Here is a 23,817-nt window from a genome sequence, read left to right on the forward strand (position 1 = left end):
GAAATGAACCTGGAAGGATAGTTTGAGTTCAGCTCCTGAAGGTACAATGACAATTTAGACATTATACATTATCATCACAGCTGTGACATAAGGAGATTCGTATGGCAAGGGATTCACATAACCTTAAAAATACTGAAATATTTATATGGCAAAGTATCTTCTCTGTCCTGAATCAGAATAATACTTCTCTTTTAACACAAAGGATCTGCATTAGAGAATAGGCAGTTCAAATAACGTGCCCATCATTTGAGACCCTTTATTTCCTGTTAACAGAACCCATGGAGTCCTGTAAGTTTTCTTCATTTCTGGTGCTGGACCATATAGACATGACTCCTAATCTTTTTCACTCCCACTTCATCCCCCCTGATTTAGTCACTAGGCAAGCTTCTTGATTCAGAAAGTCCTGTCTTCTTAACTTGGTTGAAAACCTAGATAGTAAACTAGTTGCCTTCATAGGACAGTGTGGAAGGCAAGTACAGCAAATCCTATAAATACTGTCAGAGCACTCCTACCTTAAAAAGCACACTATCCATAATCTTTGTCAAGAATTAAAGCCAGCAGGATGCACTCACCCTCAAAGAGCGATCCTGACGCAGGAATATATTTTCTTTCTTCAAAGTCTGGGCATTTGTTAGTTGAGTGACTGCTAAAATGGCAAATTTCCTGCCCTGTTACTATTTACAGCACCAAGTAATTTTCGTTTATTGTTTTAGAAATCAGAAGACACTTTTCCCTACAGCATCTCACTGAATACTCATAACACTTTGTAGGAGAGAAAAATAATGGCCAAAATGGTCAAGTGATCAGGTCAAAGATCTAGATCTGGCTTCAAATCTGGTGCCCTCTCCACTGTGCCATGGTGTTATGTCATATAATTGTGAACGTCCCATTTTACAGCCAACAAAGCTGCTTTCTAAGCAGTGAAGTACAGAGTCTCCCTGAAATGCTTGGAGTCAGGATGGTGTGCGGGGTTTCCTAATCCATCGGGGAGCTGTAGAGTCACACTTTACTTTTAGTCAAACTGGACCCTTCAGAAAACTCCCTTAAAATAAAGAATCAGAGTGTCCCCTAAGTAACGAAGTTCATTTTATTATTTTTTTTAATTAGAGAAATGAGCAGTTAAAATTGCTTTGATTTCCCCTACAATTGACATGGCTCCCTTTTAGTTACTTTGTAGGTATGTGCGGTGATGGAGCCAATGACTGCGGGGTAAGTAGCTGCCGGTGTGTGGGGCCATAATCACACCAGGACACACCAGGACTTACACTTAATTGCACTTGCCTGGAGTCCTTTAGACATAATATCCCTGGGATACACTTATCTCCATTCTTCTTGATGGAAGAACTGACGTGGAGGGTTTGGGAGGGTTTTGACCAAGGCCGCCCAATGACTCAGTGATCAGTATACTGACTTCTTTGGCCAGATGTCCCAGTGTCGTCTCTTTGTTATGCAATAGGCAGAACAAATTCTGGTCCCCTCCTGGCTCGTGCTTGGGTCCACGGGCCATCCTGTAGCTAGCTTGACAAGCTTTTCCCGTGTGGCCTCAGGGGAGACATCTGTGAGTGTGCAAGCAGAGTAAGCTGACTCTTTGCTTTCAGGCTTTGAAAATGGCTCACGTGGGCATCTCTTTATCAGAACAGGAGGCATCTGTGGCCTCACCTTTCACTTCTAAAACTCCAAACATTGAGTGTGTACCTCACCTTATCAAGTAAGTAGATGCTTTCCACCAGCACTGTTTTAATCTCTCTTGACTTTTAAGTTCAGATCCCATTGTTCGGCCAGGGAAACAACGGAAATTTTGTGTCCCTGGGTGGGGTGGGTGCTTTGCAGGACAATGCAGTCAGCCATTCTACTCCTGAGTGGACTTACCAGCAGTTAAAAATAACTGTGGGAGGGGCGCCTGGGTGGCTCAGTCAGTTGGGCGTCTGACTTGGGCTCAGGTCATGATCTCGCGATCTATGAGTTCGAGCCCCGCATCGGGCTCTGGGCTGACAGCTCAGAACCTGGAGCCTGCTTCGCATTCTGTGTCTCCCTCTCTCTCTGCCCCTCTCTCACTTGTGTTCTGTCTCTCTCTGTCTACCAAAAATAAATAAATGTAAAAAAAATTAAAAAAAAATAATAACTGTGGGAGAGTAGTGGCATAATGAAAACCACTCAATAGGTTATCTTTAGAAAATTGGAATCTGGAACTTTTTTTTTAATTTTAAAGTTTGTTTATTTATTTTGAGAGAGAGAGAGAGAGAGAGAGAGAGCATGAGCAGGGGAGGGGGCAGAAGTAGGAGAGGGGCAGAGAGAGGGGGAGAGAGAGAATCCCAAGCAGCCTCCATGAGCAAAACGGAGCCTGACTCATGGCTTGAACTCACAAACTGTGAGATCATGACCTGAGCTTAAATCAAGAGTCAGATGCTTAACCCACTGAGTCACCCAGGCACCCCTGGAATCTGGAACTTGTAACTGCTTTGAAAGTGTTGATCTTATTATTGTTATTTTTACATATATCTCCATAGGTGCTTTATAATGGGGGGTAGAGACAAACTTTCCTTTCCCCGATTGCCCTCTTTTCCTCTTGCCTCTTTATGCTTCTTTGGAATATCCTTCCCATCCCCAGTTTTCAAAATATTAACTCATCTTTGCTGCTTCTACTAAAATCTCCCTTGGTGCTTTATCTGTACCTCCCAGAAGATGTACTTCTGCTGTATTTTATTGGGATGATAGAAATGGTTAGCACTGTGGCTGCTTTGGGTGATTATAACTAGCATGTATTTACAGCTTGTGAAGTGCTTTAATACCCATTATCTTATACTTCCAAACAGCCTGGAGATGTCGGAGTGGTCACTATTTCCTTTTACAAATAAAGAAATGGAGGTTTAGAGAACTTAACTGAGGTTCCCAAGCTCACACAGCCATATAGGATTAGAAATTATGTTAGAACTGATGGTATTTAAATGTTTTCTCTACAAATGTCATACTATTCCCACCATATTAAAATGATGATTTTGCTGGCTCCTCCCAAATTTTTAAAAATTTATGTGTGTATTTGACAAATATTTATAGAGCAGGCACTTAGTGCCAGGAACTGGTGGAGACCCTGGAGACCCAGAAGCAAGTAAATCACACATTCCTTGACCTCATAAAGCTTTATTCTGGTGGAGAAGTCAGGCAATAAACACATACACAGATAAATCAGGGTAATGGGAAAAGTAAGAAGGCGGCTGGGGGGGGTGGAATTGGCTGCTGCAGGTGTGTGGCATGCGAAAACCCTTTCTAAGGAGGTGAGAGATGACGAGAAACTACCTTCTGGTAGAGCAAATGACAGCAGCTGAGCCCCAGTACAGGGAAAAGCCCACTCTGAAATCAGGCTTTGGAATCCCAGGAAAACATTATGACCAGAAGCAAATTTAAACTCGTTTCTTTCCAATGAAAGTGATAAAAGTGGCATCTCATAAATAATCTATTTTATGCTTTAAATATATACCATTTACTCAAAGTCCACCAACAGTAACGGAAACAAACACGTTCGTTGTTTTCAGTCTATTTAAATTCGATATATGATGTATTTGAGCATAGACACTGTTTCAGTGCAGTTTTAGAAAAAGCGGGGATGGCCAAATGATTTGAATGAAATGAAACACCTTCATGAAAATAGCCCCCAAGCCTGCAATCTTATTTAAATTCCTTAGTTTACAGATGAAGAAACTGTGACTGACAGAAGGAAATGACCTTCCAAATTACACTTGTGAGTAGGTACGAGCTCTAGGACGCATCCCCAGGTCCTCTGACTCCGCTCTGACATGATGCCCAAAGAGAGCACGAGGCTACCATGCACTCTGGGCTCTCGAACTGGACCAAGGCTGGGGGGCTGGGCCGGGAATTGGTCTTTCCTGAAAGTCTAGTCGTTTAGCATACTGACAGGCAGCTCGCTCTGGCTCGAGGCTATCCAGTCTGTCAGACAAACTGTTGAATAATCAGGCTTTGGAGTGTTTCTCCTAAGCTCAGCTGAACAGCAGAGGCACTGACCTTTCTTTCCATCTCCTTACTCTGTCCTTTCTTTGCTTACACAGGGAAGGACGTGCCGCTCTCGTTACCTCATTTTGCATGTTCAAGTACATGGCTCTGTACAGCATGATCCAGTATGTTGGTGTTCTGCTGCTCTACTGGGTATGACTGGTGACCCGAGCTCCTGGTTAGAACTGAAACAAGGAGTTGCATCCTCCCAACCTGCATGCCTCTTGAGGAAGAGTGCACGTGGGGGAGCTTGGAGGACCAAGGGCCCCTCTGAAACTACCTTTATGGTGAAAGTAAATCAGAAATAGATGCACACAGGAGAAGCTGAAGGTGTCAATTCTCTGACTCTCTGACAGAGACATTTTGTGTGTAGTAGTAGCTGAAGATCAAGGCATAGCACTTTCTCGCGGTTGCTTCTGGCTGCTTGGACGAGGTCTCCATCTTCTCTGTTCCAGTGTGACTCTACCCGAGCGTACCATTCAGTAGCGAGATGATCTAGGACTGGGGAGCTGGTAAATGTTTCAGAGCCGCTCTCCCTGGGACAGCAAGCCCTGGTTATTCATGTTTGCTGATTTCCGTGGTGTAAATATGCCCACCATGGCTGGTTTCGAGCTGCCTGCCTGACGTCACTGAGCATGGAGTTGGGAAGAGATGTGCACATGGCATGTCATTATGTAGTACTTGCACCCCAGAGTTAGAAGACTTGTAAATATCTTAAAGAACATAGATAACAGCACAATGTAGGAAAAGGATTAGGAAGTGCTGGATTGGGGGTATTTATTAGCTTTGTTTTAGCATAATGTATTTAATGGTAGATTTGTATAATTTCAGGTTCTATAATGGCTGTGTTTAACAGCCAGTTCAAAAAAATAATCCCTGAAAACTTTGCAATCGACTCTCATGAGCGAGTATAAGCAGCCTACTGATGATTCGTTAGATTCATCTCTATGTCCTGCCCTCTTGCTTCTGGGCTGAAGGTTTCAGTTTTGTTATTTTCAGATTGCTTATGTCTTTTCCCGCTCACAATGAATGAGATGGAGAAGGAGAGGCTGTGCACAGAAATTTGGTCCTATTTTGGAATCCCAACAACTCATGCTACAAACTAGAGTTGAACTTGGGTCATCTTGATCTCCTTTCCACTAAAAGGGGGGCAAGGAAGCAAGTTACTTGAAATCAGTAAGATCTTAACCTTTTTTTCCCCAAGAATATCAAGGATGCCTTATCAGGACTTGCTAATAACACCCAAGACTGCAAATAGTGGGTTCAATTATTCTTTTTCCACTGGTAAAATTTGGGTAAGATCACCACACATTTGTCTCTTGTTACTACTGGGAACTCACTGTCCTGTTGTTCCAGACCAAACCCTGACTTTCTGCTAGCAGGTAGAAAAGAGATCAGAGATGGATCTAGTAGAGTAAGACATCTCCCTCAACAGGAGGATGTTGATGTACAAAGGACCCAGCCTAGAAAGCACACAAAGGTGGCCTCCTGGTTGGAGGGGGTTTCACAGCCTTATCTTTGGTACTTCTACCAACACAAACAGGACCCTGGCCACACCTTCTTCTTGTAAAATCCCATGTTGCAGGAACAAAAATGAATGCAACTGATGTCAGACTTCATCCAGAGGGTCACAACATTTTTGACCTGCTTTCCTTTTTCTTTTCAGGAGACAAACAGCCTTTCAAATTACCAGTTTCTGTTCCAGGATCTGGCCATCACAACTCTTATTGGTGTAACAAGTAAGACATTTTTGAAACTTTCTTGGCTCTTCCAGAAGGGCTGGTCCACTAGGAGGGACACCAGTTGCAGCCTCAGGGATATGGGACTTACGCCCAAAGGTCCATTCAGAGAGGGAAAAAGGAAATAAGAGCCCCATTTGTGAGTCTTGGATTGAAATAAAAGTATTAGCCATGGAAAAGCTGGCTAGTTATTTTTCTGTTTTCCACAAAATACGGGGCTTCCATAATGGTCATTAAACTTATTTATCTATTTATTTGATTGTTTGTTTATATTTTGGGATAATTTATTGCTTTTCATTTTTTTTAAATATAATTTATTGTCAATTTGGCTAACATACAGTGTGTGCAATGTGCTCTTGGTTTTGGGGTAGATTCCTGTGGTTCATTGCTTACATACAACACCCAGTGCTCATCCTAGCAAGTACCCTCCTCAATGCCCATCACCCATTTTCCCCTCTGTCCACCACTCCTTCCCCCCACTACCCTCAGTTTGTTCTCTGTATTTAAGAGTCTCTTGTGGTTTGCCTCCCTTCCTCTCTGTTTGTAACTATCGTTTCCCCCTTCCCTTCTCCCATGGTCTTCTTGTTCAGTTTCTCAAGTGCACTTTGAAAATCAGGAATGCTGTCTTCAGTATGCTTTCAGGTGTAATTATAGTTAATATATGCCCAGTTTATAGAGGCTGGATAGCTTTTATGCTTTAGATCTTTTTTTTTTTTTTTTTTTTTTTAGTTTATTTATTTGCTTTGAGAGAGAGAGAGAGAGCAAGTAGGGAAGGAACAGAGAGGGACAGAGAGGATCCCAAGCAGGCTCCATGCTGTCAATGCTGACAGGGCTCAATCTCATGAACTGTGAGATCATGACCTGAGTTGAAATCTAGAGTTGGACACTTAATCGACTGAGTCATCCCAGTGCCCCTGTTTTAGATCTTTAAATCCTAGCCTTTGGGGATTTTGAATGAAGATTAAAGATAATCTTGCCATTAGGCCACTCCCATTTCCACCTCTTGATTAACATGAATTGTCTTCCCAATTTCCCTGCTGTAGGCTTTCACCCCAACCCATCCACTCCCCACCATCCACCATATTCTCTGCTTTCCTCTCTGTTACATATAAATGCCAACAGCTCCACTTATACGTTTAATCCTACCTCTTCCTACCTTCTTGGGGATTTTGTTTCTGTTATAATCTCCTTCTTCACAGTCATCAACTTTTCTCTGGTCTGCTGGATCAGCATATAAATATATTTTCTTATCTTCTACCAGATCTGGTATTCAACAAAATTATTAGCTACTTATTGAGTGCCTAATTTGTACTACTTACCATAATAGGCACTTAGAACACATCAGTGAAAGGGAAAAAAATTCCCTTTCCTTGCATTCTGGTAAAACAACCTGGTTGTTCAAAGACCTGGAGCCATCCTTGGTTTCTCTTTTCTTTATCCTTCACATCCCTTTGGATGGAGCTCCTGTTGGCTCTGCTTTCCGAAGCTCTGTACCCCCTGACACAGAGCCGTGTCACCTCCCTTGCGGATTCCCACAACAGCCTCACAACTCATCTTGCTTCCCCTCCTCCCCATTTACCTTTCAAAGAGCAGTAAGAGTGTTAATTTTGAAAAGTAAATTTTATTGCCACCTACTTGCTTAAAATGCTCTAGCCCCTGCCTGCTTCTGCTTCACTTACAACCACATTGTTACATTCTTATCCCAGGCACCAGGGTCTTCTTGTCACTTGAGCGTTGTCAAGCTTGTGATCACCACAGTACCTTTGTTTTTGCTCTTTGCTTTGCCTAAAACACTCTCCCTTTCCATCTTTATATGGCTTTGGTTTTTTCTTATTCAGATCTTAGCTCAAATGTCACCACCTCAGGAAGTTCACTTTAAGTAGTCACCAAGCCAATTTTTCTCTATCACACAATTGTGCTTTTTTTTTTTTTTTTTTAGTTCCCAAGGTTTATTCAAGAATTCATACAAAATGTTCCAGATAAATGAGTTTTATTTATTTATTTATTTATTTATTTATTTTTTGCACATACAAACACAAAGTTTTATTTTTATACGCAGGATAGTATGCTATGCACACTGTTGAAAAGTTTATCTTGGAGATCTTTTTATAACAGATGTACAGATTTACCTAATTATTTTAAATAGCTGCATCATATCAGTATATGAAAACACCATATTTTTTAACTACTGTCCTACTGATGGATATTTTGGTTGTCTCTAATATTTTGCTATTACAAAGAGTAACAAAGAACAATGAAATCAAATGTCTTTTATGACTGGATTTTAAGTTCAAATATTTAAATTTTGTTTAAATTATATCCTTTAAGTTCCAAATAATATTGTTTTTTTTTGTTGTTGTTGTTGTTTTTTTTTTTTTATTGTCAAATTGGTTTCCATACAACACCCAGTGCTCATCCCAAAAGGTGCCCTCCTCAATACCCATCACCCACCCTGCCCTCCATCCCCCCCCCATCAACCCTCAGTTTGTTCTCAGTTTTTAACAGTCTCTAATGCTTTGGCTCTCTCCCACTCTAACCTGTTTTTTTTTTTTTTCCCTTCCCCTCCCCCATGGGTTTCTGTTAAGTTTCTCAGGATCCACATAAGAGTGAAACCATATGGTATCTGTCTTTCTCTGTATGGCTTATTTCACTTAGCATCACACTCTCCAGTTCCATCCACGTTGCTACAAAAGGCCATATTTCATTTTTTCTCATTGCCACGTAGTATTCCATTGTGTATATAAACCACAATTTCTTTATCCATTCATCAGTTGATGGACATTTAGGCTCTTTCCATAATTTGGCTATTGTTGAGAGTGCCGCTATAAACATTGGGGTACAGGTGCCCCTATGCATCAGTACTCCTGTATCCCTTGGATAAATTCCTAACAGTGCTATTGCTGGGTCATAGGGTAGGTCTATTTTTAATTTTCTGAGGAACCTCCACACTGCTTTCCAGAGCGGCTGCACCAATTTGCATTCCCACCAACAGTGCAAGAGGGTTCCTGTTTCTCCACATCCTCTCCAGCATCTATAGTCTCCTGATTTCTTCATTTTGGCCACTCTGGCGTGAGGTGGTATCTGAGTGTGGTTTTGATTTGTTTTTCCCTGATAAGGAGCGACGTTGAACATCTTTTCATGTGCCTGTTGGCCATCCGGATGTCTTCTTTAGAGAAGTGTCTATTCATGTTTTCTGCCCATTTCTTCACTGGGTTATTTGTTTTTCGGGTGTGGAGTTTGATGAGCTCTTTATAGATTTTGGATACTAGCCCTTTGTCCGATGTGTCATTTGCAAATATCTTTTCCCATTCCGTTGGTTGCCTTTTAGTTTTGTTGGTTGTTTCCTTTGCTGTGCAGAAGCTTTTTATCTTCATAAGGTGCCAGTAATTCACTTTTGCTTTTAATTCCCTTGCCTTTGGGGATGTGCCGAGTAAGAGATTGCTACGGCTGAGGTCAGAGAGGTCTTTTCCTGCTTTCTCCTCTAAGGTTTTGATGGTTTCCTGTCTCACATTCAGGTCCTTTATCCATTTTGAGTTTATTTTTGTGAATGGTGTGAGAAAGTGGTCTAGTTTCAACCTTCTGCATGTTGCTGTCCAGTTCTCCCAGCACCATTTGTTAAAGAGACTGTCTTTTTTCCATTGGATGTTCTTTCCTGCTTTGTCAAAGATGAGTTGGCCATACGTTTGTGGGTCTAGTTCTGGGGTTTCTATTCTATTCCATTGGTCTATGTGTCTGTTTTTATGCCAATACCATGCTGTCTTGATGATGACAGCTTTGTAGTAGAGGTTAAAGTCTGGGATTGTGATGCCTCCTGCTTTGGTCTTCTTCTTCAAAATTACTTTGGCTATTCGGGGCCTTTTGTGGTTCCATATGAATTTTAGGATTGCTTGTTCTAGTTTCGAGAAGATTGCTGGTGCAATTTTGATTGGGATTGCATTGAATGTGTAGATAGCTTTGGGTAGTATTGACATTTTGACAATATTTATTCTTCCAATCCATGAGCAGGGAATGTCTTTCCATTTCTTTATATCTTCTTCAATTACCTGCATAAGCTTTCTATAGTTTTCAGCATACAGATCTTTTACATCTTTGGTTAGATTTATTCCTAGGTATTTTATGCTTTTTGGTGCAATTGTGAATGGGATCAGTTTCTTCATTTCTCTTTCTGTTGCTTCATTGTTAGTGTATAAGAATGCAACTGATTTCTGCACATTGATTTTGTATCCTGCAACTTTGCTGAATTCATGTATCAGTTCTAGCAGACTTTTGGTGGAGTCTATCGGATTTTCCATGTATAATATCATGTCATCTGCAAAAAGCGAAAGCTTGTCTTCATCTTTGCCAATTTTGATGCCTTTGATTTCCTTTTGTTGTCTGATTGCTGATGCTAGAACTTCCATCACTATATTAAACAGCAGTGGTGACAGTGGGCATCCCTGTCGTGTTCCTGATCTCAGGGAAAAAGCTCTCAGTTTTTCCCCGTTGAGGATGATGTTAGCTGTGGGCTTTTCATAAATGGCCTTTATGATCTTTAAGTATGTTCCTTCTATCCCGACTTTCTCAAGGGTTTTTATTAAGAAAGGGTGCTGGATTTTGTCAAAGGCCTTTTCTGCATCGATTGACAGGATCATATGGTTCTTCTCTTTTTTTTTGTTAATGTGATGTATCACGTTGATCGATTTGCGAATGTTGAACCAGCCCTGCATCCCAGGAATGAATCCCACTTGATCATGGTGAATAATTCTTTTTATATGCTGTTGAATTCGATTTGCTAGTATCTTATTAAGAATTTTTGCATCCATATTCATCAGGGATATTGGCCTGTAGTTCTCTTTTTTTACTGGGTCTCTGTCTGGTTTAGGAATCAAAGTAATACTGGCTTCATAGAATGAGTCTGGAAGTTTTCCTTCCCTTTCTATTTCTTGGAATAGCTTGAGAAGGATAGGTATTATCTCTGCTTTAAACGTCTGGTAGAACTCCCCTGGGAAGCCATCTGGTCCTGGACTCTTATTTGTTGGGAGATTTTTGATAACCGATTCAATTTCTTCGCTGGTTATGGGTCTGTTCAAGCTTTCTATTTCCTCCTGATTGAGTTTTGGAAGAGTGTGGGTGTTTAGGAATTTGTCCATTTCTTCCAGGTTGTCCAATTTGCTGGCATATAATTTTTCATAGTATTCCCTGATAATTGTTTGTATCTCTGAGGGATTGGTTGTAATCATTCCATTTTCATTCATGATTTTATCTATTTGGGTCATCTCCCTTTTCTTTTTGAGAAGCCTGGCTAGAGGTTTGTCAATTTTGTTTATTTTTTCAAAAAACCAACTCTTGGTTTCGTTGATCTGCTCTACAGTTTTTTTAGATTCTATATTGTTTATTTCTGCTCTGATCTTTATGATTTCTCTTCTTCTGCTGGGTTTAGGCTGCCTTTGCTGTTCTGCTTCTATTTCCTTTAGGTGTGCTGTTAGATTTTGTATTTGGGATTTTTCTTGTTTCTTGAGATAGGCCTGGATTGCAATGTATTTTCCTCTCAGGACTGCCTTCGCTGCATCCCAAAGCGTTTGGATTGTTGTATTTTCATTTTCATTTGTTTCCATATATGTTTTAATTTCTTCTCTAATTGCCTGGTTGACCCATTCATTCGTTAGTAGGGTGTTCTTTAACCTCCATGCTTTTGGAGGTTTTCCAGACTTTTTCCTGTGGTTGATTTCAAGCTTCATAGCATTGTGGTCTGAAAGTATGCATGGTATAATTTCAATTCTTGTAAACTTATGAAGGGCTGTTTTGTGACCCAGTATATGATCTATCTTGGAGAATGTTCCATGTGCACTCGAGAAGAAAGTATATTCTGTTGCTTTGGGATGCAGAGTTCTAAATATATCTGTCAAGTCCATCTGATCCAATGTATCATTCAGGGCCCTTGTTTCTTTATTGACTGTGTGTCTAGATGATCTATCCATTTCTGTAAGTGGGGTGTTAAAGTCCCCTGCAATGACCACATTCTTATCAATAAGGTTGCTTATGTTTATGAGTAATTGTTTTATATATCTGGGGGCTCGGGTATTTGGCGCATAGACATTTATAATAGTTAGCTCTTCCTGGTGGATAGACCCTGTGATTATTACATAATGCCCTTCTTCATCTCTTGTTACAGCCTTTAATTTAAAGTCTAGTTTGTCTGATATAAGTATGGCTACTCCAGCTTTCTTTTGGCTTCCAGTAGCATGATAAATAGTTCTCCATCCCCTCACTCTCAATCTAAAGCTGTCCTCAGATCTAAAATGAGTCTCTTGTAGACAGCAAATAGATGGTTCTTGTTTTTTTATCCATTCTGATACCCTATGTCTTTTGGTTGGCGCATTTAATCCATTTACATTCAGTGTTATTATAGAAAGATACGGGTTTAGAGTCATTGTGATGTCTGTATGCTTTATGCTTGTAGTGATGTCTCTGGTACTTTGTCTCACAGGATCCCCCTTAGGATCTCTTGTAGGGCTGGTTTCGTGGTGACAAATTCCTTCAGTTTTTGTTTGGGAAGACCTTTATCTCTCCTTCTATTCTAAATGACAGACTTGCTGGATAAAGGATTCTCGGCTGCATATTTTTTCTGTTTAGCACACTGTAGATATCGTGCCAAGCCTTTCTGGCCTGCCAAGTTTCAAAGGAGAGATCAGTCACGAGTCTTATAGGTCTCCCTTTATATGTGAGGGCACGTTTATCCCTTGCTGCTTTCAGAATTTTCTCTTTATCCTTGTATTTTGCCAGTTTCACTATGATATGTCGTGCAGAAGATCGATTCAAGTTACGTCTGAAGGGAGTTCTCTGTGCCTCTTGGATTTCAATGCCTTTTTCCTTCCCCAGTTCAGGGAAGTTCTCAGCTATAATTTGTTCAAGTACCCCTTCAGCACCCTTCCCTCTCTCTTCCTCCTCTGGGATACCAATTATGCGTATATTATTTTTTTTTAGTGTATCACTTAGTTCTCTAATTTTCCCCTCATACTCCTGGATTTTTTTATCTCTCTTTCTTTCAGCTTCCTCTTTCTCCATAACTTTATCTTCTAGTTCACCTATTCTCTCCTCTGCCTCTTCAAGCCGAGCCATCGTGGATTCCATTTTGTTTTGCAATTCGTTTAAAGCGTTTTTCAACTCCTCGTGACTGTTCCTTAGTCCCTCGATCTTTGTGGCAAGAGATTCTCTGCTGTCCTGTATACTGTTTTCAAGCCCAGCGATTAATTTTATGACTATTATTCTAAATTCACTTTCTGTTATATTATTTAAATCCTTTTTGATCAGTTCATTAGCTGTTGTTATTTCCTGGAGATTCTTCTGAGGGGAATTCTTCCGTTTGGTCATTTTGGAGAGTCCCTGGCGTGGTGAGGACCTGCAGTGCACTTCCCCTGTGCTGTGGTGTATAACTGGAGTTAGTGGGCGGGGCCGCAGTCCGACCCGATGTCTGCCCCCAGCCCACTGCTGGGGCCACAGTCAGACTGGTGTGTGCCTTCTCTTCCCCTCTCCTAGGGGCGGGATTCACTGTGGGGTGGCGTGTCCCGTCTGGGCTACTTGCACACTGCCAGGCTTGTGTTGCTGGGGATCTGGCGTATTAGCTGGGGTGGGTGGGCAAGGTGCACGGGGGCTGGAGGGGCAGGCTTAGCTCGTTTCTCCTTAGGTGATCCACTTCAGGAGGAGCCCTGTGGCAGAGGGAGGGAGTCAGATCCGCTGCCGGAGGTTTGGCTCCGCAGAAGCACAGAGTTGGGTGTTTGCGCGGAGCCAGCAAGTTCCCTGGCAGGAACTGGTTCCCTTTGGGATTTTGGCTGGGGGATGGGCGGGGGAGATGGTGCTGGCGCCTTTGTTCCCCGCCAAGCTGAGCTCTGCCGTCCGGGGGCTCAGCAGCTCTCCCTCCCTTTGTCCTCCAGCCTTCCCGCTTTCTGAGCAGAGCTGTTAACTTATGACCTCCCAGACGCTAAGTCGCGCTTGCTGTCGGAACACAGTCTGTCCGGCCCCTCCGCTTTTGCCAGCCAGACTCGGGGGCTCTGCTTGGCCGGCGAGCCGCCCCTCCGCCCCGGCTCCCTCCCGCCAGTCCGTGGAGAGCGCACCGCCTCGCCGCCCTTCCTACCCTCTTCCGTGGGCCTCTAGTCTGCGCTTGACTCCGGAGACTCCCTTCTGCTAATCCTCTGGCGGTTTTCTGGGTTCTTTAGGCAGGTGTAGGTGGAATCTAAGTGATCGGCAGGACGCGCTGTGAGCCCCGCGTCCTCCTACGCCGCCATCATCCGGACCAGATAAATGAGTTTTAATCCGCCTCTTCCTCCTCTTTCTCATCCTGGTTAATCCGGAAGTAACACAGTTTGTAACTCTCTTTGCTGTTAGCAACTACTCGCAATGAATCACAGGGATTATTCTTCAGATATATTTTTTAGGTTTATTTCTTTATTTTGAGGGGGGGGGAGAGAGAGAGAGAGCATGCACAAGTGGGGAAGAGGCGGAGAGAGAGGGAGAGAGAAACAATCCCAAGCAGGCTCCACACCGTCAGTGCAGAACCCCATGTGGGGCTCAAACCCAGGAACCATGAGATCATGGCCTGAGCCTAAGCTGGATGCTTAACCAACTGAGCCACTCAGGTGCCCCCTTCAAATATTTTTTTGATGAGTTATTTCGAACACCATTTGGAAAAAAGCACCTCAGAAGTTACTGTAATCTTGTTTTTGTTCCTTTCAGTGGTTAGAGCCCCTCCAACTGAGATTCCCAGATTTTCCATTCATTTTGATTCTCTCTTGAACAAACTGCTCAAAATTGGCAGCCTCCATGATTCCCTCTTCTACAGGGTGGGTGTAGTCAAGGGCAAACTTCATAACTTGCTGCTTCTTCTTCCTTTTTCTTTTCTTTTTTTTTTTTTTTTTTTTTTTTTTTTTTTTTTTGCCCCCTTTCACCAGAAACTTTTTCATGGGCACCATGGTGGCAGTGGAGGCAGAAAGCACAATTTTGCTCTATTTGTGTGGGGGGGGGGGTGCCCTTCACAATCTGAAGTTATGCTTTTATCTGTGTTTTTATTTGCGTCTTCCTGCCTCCCCTGTCCCAGAGTGTGTGCATTGTGAGAACAGCACCTTGTCTATCTTGACTACTGCTGTGTTCCCTGTAATTCTGACAGTGTCAGGTGTATCCAAGGGGCTCAAATCTCTGGAAAGAACACCCTTGGCCAGTCCATACTGTTAACAGAATTCTTCTTATGAAGCCAAGCCTATCTCTATGTAACTTGCACCCATCCCAGCTCTGCGATTTAGGGTGGCAAAGAGCCATCTATGTTTTCTCCCTAGATCAGTCTTTCTTCCACATTTTTCAAAACAGCCCTCATTTCAGCTCTAATTGTTCTCTGTTTAGTAACAAGCATCTCCAGGTTTTCCTCTATATTTTGATAAATAACTTGATTATTTTTTGTTCTTATGGTTACTAATATATATTCATTATAAAACAAAGATGGAAAACATTGCAAGATATAACAAAGGAAAAAATCCATCTTTATTCTACCATTCAGAACTAATGAATTAAAGCATTCTGTATGTATATAAATGAAGAAATTTGAATTATGTTCTCTATATAGTTGTGCGTACATTTTCTTCATTTAACTTTGTCATAAATTTTCATGTCGTTAAATATTTTAATTATTTTTTATTGTGGTAAAATATACATAACATAAAATGTGCCATTTTGACCACTTTTAAACATATAGTTCAGGGGCATTAATTACATTCACAGTTTTGTGCAATCATTGCCACTCTTTACTTCCAAAATTTTTACATTTCCCCAAACAGAAACTCTGTACTCATTAAGTAATAGCTCTCCGTTGTTCTGTCAGTGCAGAGCCCAATGTGGGGCTTGAAACCATGAACTGCAAGATCATGACCTGTGCCCAAGTTGGATGCTTAACCGACTGAGCCACCCAGTCGTAAGGTGCCCCTACAGCCTTTTATATTTGCTCAAATAGTTACTTTTTTAAAATGTTTTTATTTTTTATTTTTATTTATTTTTGAGAGAGAGAGAGGGAGAAAGAGAAACAAAGCACAAGTGAAGGAGGGCCAGAGAGAGGGAGACACAGAATCTGAAGCAGGTTCCAGGCTCTGAGCTGTCAGCACAGATGTTGAACTCACAGACTGTGAGATCATGATCTGAGCCAAAGTCAGATGCTTAACCAACTGAACTACCCAGGCGCCACTCAAATAGTTACTTTTACTGGACAAAAGAAAGAATGTCAATGAAGAGGTAGAAATTATAAAAAAGATTCTTTAGAAAGAATTTCTTTTGGCTCCTTTTCATATTTTCTGTCTTTTTATTGACATTTTCATTTTGTTCATACATTGTTTCCTAATTTCTTTGAGCATATTTGAAAGAGTTGTTTTCGGGGTGCCTGGGTGGCTCAGTCAGTCGAGCGTCCGACTTCGGCTCAGGTCACGATCTCATGGTTCGTGGGTTCGAGCCCCGTGTCGGGCTCTGTGCTGACAGCTCAGAACCTGGAGCCCACTTCGGATTCTGTGTCTCCCCCTCTCTCTGCCCCTCCCCTGCTCATGCTCTGACTCTCTCTGTCTCAAAAATAAATAGAAACATTAAAAAAAAGAGAGTTGTTTTATAAAATTTTTTTAAAATTTATTTATTATTGAGAGACAGAAACAGAGCATGAGCATGGGAGGGGCAGAGAGAGGGGGAGACACAGAATCCGAAACAGGCTCCAGGCTCTGAGCTGTCAACACAGAGCCCGACGTGGGGCTCGAACTCACAAACCACGAGATCATGACCTGAGCTGAAGTCGGATGCTTTACTGACTGAGCCACCAGGCGCCCCTGAAACAGTTGTTTTAAAGTCTTTGTCTAACATATCATATGACTTCACTCATATGAGGACTCTAAGATACAAAACAGATGGACATAAGGGAAGGGTAGCAAAAGTAATATAAAAACAGGGAGGGGGACAAAACATAAGAGACTCTTAAATATGGAGAGCAGAGGGTTACAGGAGGGGTTATGGGAGGGGGGATGGGCTAAATGGGTAAGGGGCATTGAGGAATCTACTCCTGAAATCATTGTTGCACTATATGCTAACTAACTTGGATGTAAATTTAAAAAATAAATTTTTAAAAAAGCTGGGATTTGGAGAAAAATAATCAAAGTCTTTGTCTAGTAAGTCCAATGTCTGGGTGTCCTCAGAGGTTATTTCTGTCAACTTATTTTGTTCTGCTGAATATTATAATGTCGTAACTCTGGAAATCCAGATAACTCTGGAAATCCCCCTTCCCTGGGACTTGATGGCTTTTGTTCTGCTAGTTTTTGAAGGCTGTCATAGTCCATTTGTTTGGTGACTTTCCTAAACTATTTTTTGCAAAGACTGTATCAGTTGCCATGTATGGTCAATGAAATCTCTGTTCCTTTAGCTTTTGTTTAGCTAGTGTTTTTGACAGAGATTTTCTTGACTTCCATGAGTGCAAAACCATGAACAAAGAACAACCTCTCCCAGTCTTTGCAGATTTGTTCTGTGCTGGGGCCCTTCAACACTCAGCCAGGCTTGTGCTGAGTGCAGAGATCATCCAGAGCTCAAAACTGAGGGGCTGTTCCAGTCTTTTCTGAGTGGGTAACTTGCCTTAGGTGTGTGCATGGTTTTCTATAGTCCCCAAAATACACATATGTTTTTGAAAGCCGTAATTTTCCAAAGAAACGTTCTTTAGCTTTTCTTTATCGTAGCTATTATTTTATGTCTCAACTGCCATCTTTTGCCCCAGGTGACTGTGGGTAGTTGGTGAGCCTTACAGTTGTTTTCAAGCAGTGGATGCTGCTGCCCTGAGTTCAGTCTTGCATTAGGTGAAACAGAGATGAGCGCCTTGCACCAGTCCTTCAGGTACCCCCAGACAGGTTAGAATGGACATACCCAATGGATGCAGTTTGCTCTTCCTGTGACCAGAGACCAGAGTCGTCCACTGGGAGGGCCAATGACTGACTTTGAAATTGCCACTGAGCTGAGGTGGGGTAGGGCAATGGCAAGTACAGATGTCACAAAGCTTTCCTACCATTTTTAAGTTGCCTTTTTCTTGATTCAGCATTTGTTTGACTTCTGTAAACCTTTGTTGTTCATAGTTCTGAAAAAGTTAGTTTTGATAGTTTCTGCTTGTTTTTCAATGTTTCTGTGGAAGGATGGGACCTTAGGGCTGTCTGCTCTGCCATTTTTTCCGATGTCACTTCTCATTTTGTCATTGAATATTTTTTTAAGTTTATTTAATTTATTTTACTTAAGTTTATTTATCTGAGAATGAGAGAGTGAGCAGGGGAGGGACAGAGAGAGAACAAATCCCAAGCAAGCTCCACGCTGTCAGTGCAGAGACCAAGGCGGGGCTCGAACTCACGAACCACGAGATCATGACCTGACCCGAAATCAAGAGTCAGATGCTTAACCAACTGAGTCACCCAGGTGTCCCATTGTCACTGAATATTTTAAAGCATTGCTTCTTAGTGACTGCCTGTTGTTTCATTATGTAGATGTACATAGTTTACTGTAAGTGATGCACTAAAGAACATCTTTCTACATCTCTGATATTTTTAGCTTAAGACAAATTTCCAGAAATGGAATAACCATGTCAAATGTTATGAACATGTTCCGGTGTTTTCATATTTATTGCCAAATTGCCCTGCAGAAGGTTTGTGTCAGTGTACGTTTCCAGAAGCAGTGTATAAGAGTGTACATTATCATCATGCCCTCACCTATAATTTGATGGGCTTTGCCTATTTAATAGGCAAAACTGAACCACAATTTCTTTATCCATTCATCAGTTGATGGACATTTAGGCTTTTCCCACAATTTGGCTATTGTTGAGAGTGCCGTGGCAATGAGAAAGAATGAAACATGGCCCTTTGTCGCAACGTGGATGGAACTGGAGAGTGTGATGCTAAGTGAAATAAGCCATACAGAGAAAGACAGATACCATATGCTTTCACTCTCATGTGGATCCTGAGAAACTTAACAGAAACCCATGGGGGAGGGGAAGGAAAAAAAAAAAGAGGTTAGAGTGGGAGAGAGCCAAAGTATAAGAGACTCTTAAAAACTGAGAACAAACTGAAGGTTGATGGGGGGTGGGAGGGAGGGGAGGGGAGGTGATGGGCATTTAAGAGTGCATCTTTTGGGATGAGCACTGGGTGTTGTATGGAAACCAATTTGACAATAAATTTCATATATTAAAAAAAATAGCCAAAACTGAAAGCATTTCATGATTGTTTTTGTCTTCTCCCTGAAGAATTGCTCCTATGACTTGAGTTTGAAGCCATTCATTGTATTTTGTTCCCTCAAAACCCTGATGTACTCCAGTTTGTCAGTTTCCTTGGCTGTGTGGGCCTAAGAAGTTACACCGTTCTTCTGATGAAGAATACAGTATTTTCCTTCTCTCACAAACATAACACTTGAATTTATTTTGTAGTGAATTTGAATGGTGCCTACCCCAAGCTGGTGCCCTTCAGGCCTGCAGGACGGCTGATCTCCCCACCTCTGCTGCTCTCTGTGATTCTCAACCTTCTTCTCAGCTTAGCCATGCACATTGCGGGCTTCATTCTGGTTCAGAGGCAGCCTTGGTATTCCATGGAGATGCACAGGTACTATCACAGCTCTGATTCCAGCTTCTCACATCCTAATTTCCATCAAACATGGTCTGGCCCTTATGACAAGAAGTAAAGGGTTCTTCATTCTTCTGGAGGCGTTGGCTTTCTTTCAAGTCCCTTGGGGAATTTTCCAGTGATCTTCTCTCCTCTGTAGCACAGTTTGAGGATATTATCCATTGGCACTTACTTTTGCCTGTCTTGTGTGATAATGATCCATGACCTTCTTTTACACCTAGGGTGACCATGCATTATAATTTGCCCAGACATCCCCAGTTTGAGCCTGATATCCCAGTGAAATTTTTTAAATTAATTAATCCTTGAAGTATATTTGGCATACAATGTTACATTAATAACAAGTTATCAATTCGACCATTCTATACATCATTCCTTGCTTACCATGATATGTGGTGCCCATCTGTCACCATATATTAATATGCTATTTTTGATTACAGCTCCTATGCTGTAATTTGCATCCTCATAACATTCATTTTATAACTGGAAGTTTGGACCTCTGAATCCCCTTTATCTATTTTTCCCACCCCTTCCACGCATGTCTCCTCTGGCAACTACCGGTTTTGCTGGTGATACTAGTCTTTTCCTTTCACATTCAAATATGCTCCTGTTGGATGATAAATTATATGGTCACCCTATTTATCAATATTCAGAGATCTTAAGCCACAAGAGGAAAAACTCATGGCTTACTCATCTTTTTCCCACATAACCTTACTACACATGAAGGGTACCCAAATTATTGAATAAATAACTTGTCTATCTATCTACCTACCTATCATATATCTATCTTTTATCTATTCATCTATCCAAAATATAGATCTATCTGTGTTGGTTTCTTTCCCCTTATTTTTCAGTATATTCTTTCCCAAAGTGTAGGTAATTACAAAAGCACTGAGGGCATGGAATCCTGTAGATACCAGTGCTCCATAAAGACCTGTCATCTTCGTTCATTACCTTTTTTGTTTCCTTTTTAGTGCCTGCACAGTGCAAAATGAAAGCATCTCAAAGTTAACCATTTCTCCCACTGCTCCAGAAAAAATCGGAAGTAATGGTGCCTTCACAAGCTTCGAAAACACTACCATATGGTTCTTGGGAACAATCAACTGTATCATCGTGGCTCTTATTTTCTCTAAAGGAAAACCATTTAGGCAGCCCATATATAAAAATTGTGAGTAGCGTTGTACCAGATCAGAGGTGAGGGGTCATCAGAAGGAACAGACATGCCCAGGTCACTCGGGGAGCAGCAGCGGAGTTGATGCTTATCTGGAGCCCTTGACTTTATACTCCAGGGCTCTATAAACACATTTGGCAGCCTCATTCTTAGCTCCTTTCCTCAAAGCTGCATTAAATTCTAGGGCTTCTTCCTCTACCTCTTTCCTTCACCGGAAGTTTGTCTCCAGGTGTCCTTTCATGGCACCACTGTAAATTGGGACGAGTCATTTATTTCCTCACGTGTCAGTACTTGTCGGAATTCATCTGGGAGGAGGTGGAGAGAGAGAAGTGTCACAACACTCAGTTGGAACATGTCTCCTGCCGTGAAGACAATGGTTAAGATGGCATTGTGTGGTTGGCAGCCTGGGAGGGGGTCCAGCCTGAAGGAACCTGGCTATAGTAATTGTGGAGGCTCTTGGCCAAAGTACATGCTACCTCCTTACATTCTGGACTGGAGTGCGGTGTGTGTTAGGAGAAGTGGGTGACCTGGTTACCCTGTGGAACATTCATTTGTATACATCCCTACCTCTCAAATTGGGAACATTTAATTAATTAAATATTTAGTTAATTATTTTTACCTTTACTTATTTATTTCAAGAGAGAGAGAGGGAGAGAGAGCATGAGCACTGGAGGAGCAGAGAGAGAGAGCAAGAGAGAGAATCCCAAGCAGGCTCCATGCTGTCAGTGCAGAGCCTGATGTGGGGCTCGAACCCATGAACTATGAAATGGTGATCTGAGGCGAAATCAAGAGTTGGATGCTTTAACAACTGAGCCACCCAGGCACCCCTAATTGGGAAAATTTAGAAGCATAAGTTGAAGGATCAATGTCCTCATAAGAATTAGTTTATTTAGAGAAAATTATTTTGCCTTTCTCCTTCTTGGGATGAGAAAGCAGTCAAATGCTTACCTCTACATTACTGCAATTTAAATATTTGTTTATTTACAGCCCTCTTTTTTTTCCAGAATAGAATTTGAAGCAGGGGATTTGCATTAAAAAGACTTGGGTACTTAACTGTCTTCAAGGCATTTTTTGAAAATATATTAGGTCAAAATTGCTCTCTCTGTATTTCCCACTTTTATTAATTGAAACTTACAACATGCATGTGAAAATTTCCATCTGCTTCAAGGACATGCATAGAAATTGTGGAGGTGAGACCCATTGCATAGAAATGAGTACTTTCCATTTATTATGCTGTGTTTGGATGTAGGAATCAAGTAAGCTTAATCAGTGTTCATCTAGACTATGTCTGTCAATAGATGTGAAACTCCGTATATACTCCAATTTCTCTAAATGATAGCTTGTGTTCTTATTTCCTCAGATATATTTGTCCTTGTGCTGGTCATACAGCTGGGTGTGTGTCTATTCATTCTATTTGCTGATATTCCAGAATTATATAGGCGTTTGGATGTAAGTCTTATCTCTGGGCTATGATGATGGTTTACTGTTATATAATACCCTGACTGCAAGAAGCAGGTCACGGTGGCAATTGACATGGACTCGTGACACTGATTATCCTTTTGGAATAGTAGAGTTAAAAAAGAATACTACATTTATTTGTATTTTTTTTTTAATTTAAGCCAGCCAGGAAATAAGATTCTGTCTAGTCTTGATTTCAAATATTTCAGAAGCATTGGCCATTTTTCTTTTAAAAGATCCCTGTAAGAATGGAAAAATCTATATACATACACTGTTTCAAGCGTAAGAAAATTTTTTCCCCTAAGCACTTCTGTTTTGAAGCTGTTGAAAACAGTTTGCCTATAACACTTTTTCTGTTAATTCTCAAATCTGTACTTACATCTTTAAAAAAAATCTCTATAAAGACGTGTTTGTATGTTCATACTTAATGTCTGCAAAACTTGTTTGCAAAGAGCCATAACTTACCTCATGAACTCTCTTAGAGTGTGTAATTTTGAGGCAAATGTCAAAATCTATGAGACAATTTTTACATATACAAGCTAGGGGAAATGTGTATTTCAATTCCTTTAACCTATACTTTTGAATTAGAAGTTTATTATTACCAAATGTCCTTTAGACCAATAAATAGAATACAGAAGAGATGGTAAAAGGGAATGGACTTTTTTTACTTAGTGCTACGTGAGCCTGCCTGCCCACCTCTCCAACTCAAAGACACGTGTCATGAAGGCCAAGGTCCTATCTTATTCAGTTTCATATTACCAGTGCCTAACATAACCCATGGCACATAAGGGCAGTAAATGACTGATCCTTGTAGATCAGGTTCCTAAATGGAGATGAGCACTGGAAGCTCACAGTTCATTGCAAACCAGCAAAACCTTCACAAACCCTTCTTGACACGTGACATACAAACTCATGTCTACATTCGGTTTTCCTTGTGATAATTGTATCACTGTGGTTAACAGCGTAATTGCCACTATTGTTAAATATGTTCACGAATTCGAGTAAGCAGTCATGGAGATAGTCTTTGGCTGCTAGACTTCTGAGTTAAAACTTCTTAATCCTGCAGAAGTTAGGGTTAAGATATGTTGGGTTTAGTCACACTCTTTAAGATGAAAGAGTCTTACAGAGAGGTTGATTCCTCTGGTACAACAAAATAGGGAGCTATTTAGTTTTGGGGGGACCTGTGTGGGGTCATTGCCAACATGACTGCCAAGGAGTCTGCAGAGAATTATTGCTCACCCTAAAAATAATTATTTTTCTTCTTATTACATAAAATTGTGGGTACATTCTAGAAAATGTGAATATGCAGGCAGAGACAGACATCCATTCCCATTCAGCTCCACTTGCCCCACTGGTGAGTACCCTTGTCATGGCACCATCTGTGCAGCCGTGCACACAGCCCTGAGGGTAAAGCCGTGGCTCGGGGCTGCAAAGCAGGGCTCAGCTGAGGGGAGATGTGGCACCAGAGAGACAAGGGCAACACTGCCCCTGTCACATTCGACTTGTGTACCATCAGAGCCTCCTGGGAATAGAGCCACATTCCTGTATTCCCTCATAAAAGCGAGCAACGCAAGCAAACAAAAACACTTATCAAATTTGTCAAATTTTGATCGAATTGATTTGGGGAAATTGAGAAATTACAGGGGCACCAAAAAATAAAAAGGAGAAGAAAGAAAGATAAAAGAATAAAAGCAGCAATCATAGTTTCCGTTATTAAGTGTGTGCCTCTAATATTCACACATGTAATGTCTACATGTAAGCATGTCTATTACACACATGATTTATAACCTATGAAAATGTACACTGTGAACATGTG

The 23,817-nt window shown here is 41.3% G+C and overlaps 1 protein-coding gene across 1 annotated transcript in view; it reads left to right on the forward strand.

Moving 5' to 3' along the window:
* The window catches only part of LOC128778169 (probable cation-transporting ATPase 13A4), a 71,393-nt gene that overhangs the window by 42,061 nt on the left and 5,515 nt on the right, over positions 1-23,817 (forward strand). The window contains exons 16-22 of the mRNA XM_053906507.1: positions 1,167-1,209; positions 1,599-1,708; positions 4,062-4,158; positions 5,672-5,744; positions 19,183-19,354; positions 20,347-20,540; positions 21,904-21,992. Coding sequence (XP_053762482.1) covers positions 1,167-1,209; positions 1,599-1,708; positions 4,062-4,158; positions 5,672-5,744; positions 19,183-19,354; positions 20,347-20,540; positions 21,904-21,992 — 778 coding nt within the window. The remainder of the gene's footprint in view (positions 1-1,166; positions 1,210-1,598; positions 1,709-4,061; positions 4,159-5,671; positions 5,745-19,182; positions 19,355-20,346; positions 20,541-21,903; positions 21,993-23,817) is intronic.

Source organism: Panthera pardus, unplaced genomic scaffold (assembly GCF_024362965.1).
Source record: "Panthera pardus isolate Hobbes unplaced genomic scaffold, ASM2436296v1 HiC_scaffold_189, whole genome shotgun sequence".
In the NCBI taxonomy this organism is placed as follows: domain Eukaryota; kingdom Metazoa; phylum Chordata; class Mammalia; order Carnivora; family Felidae; genus Panthera; species Panthera pardus.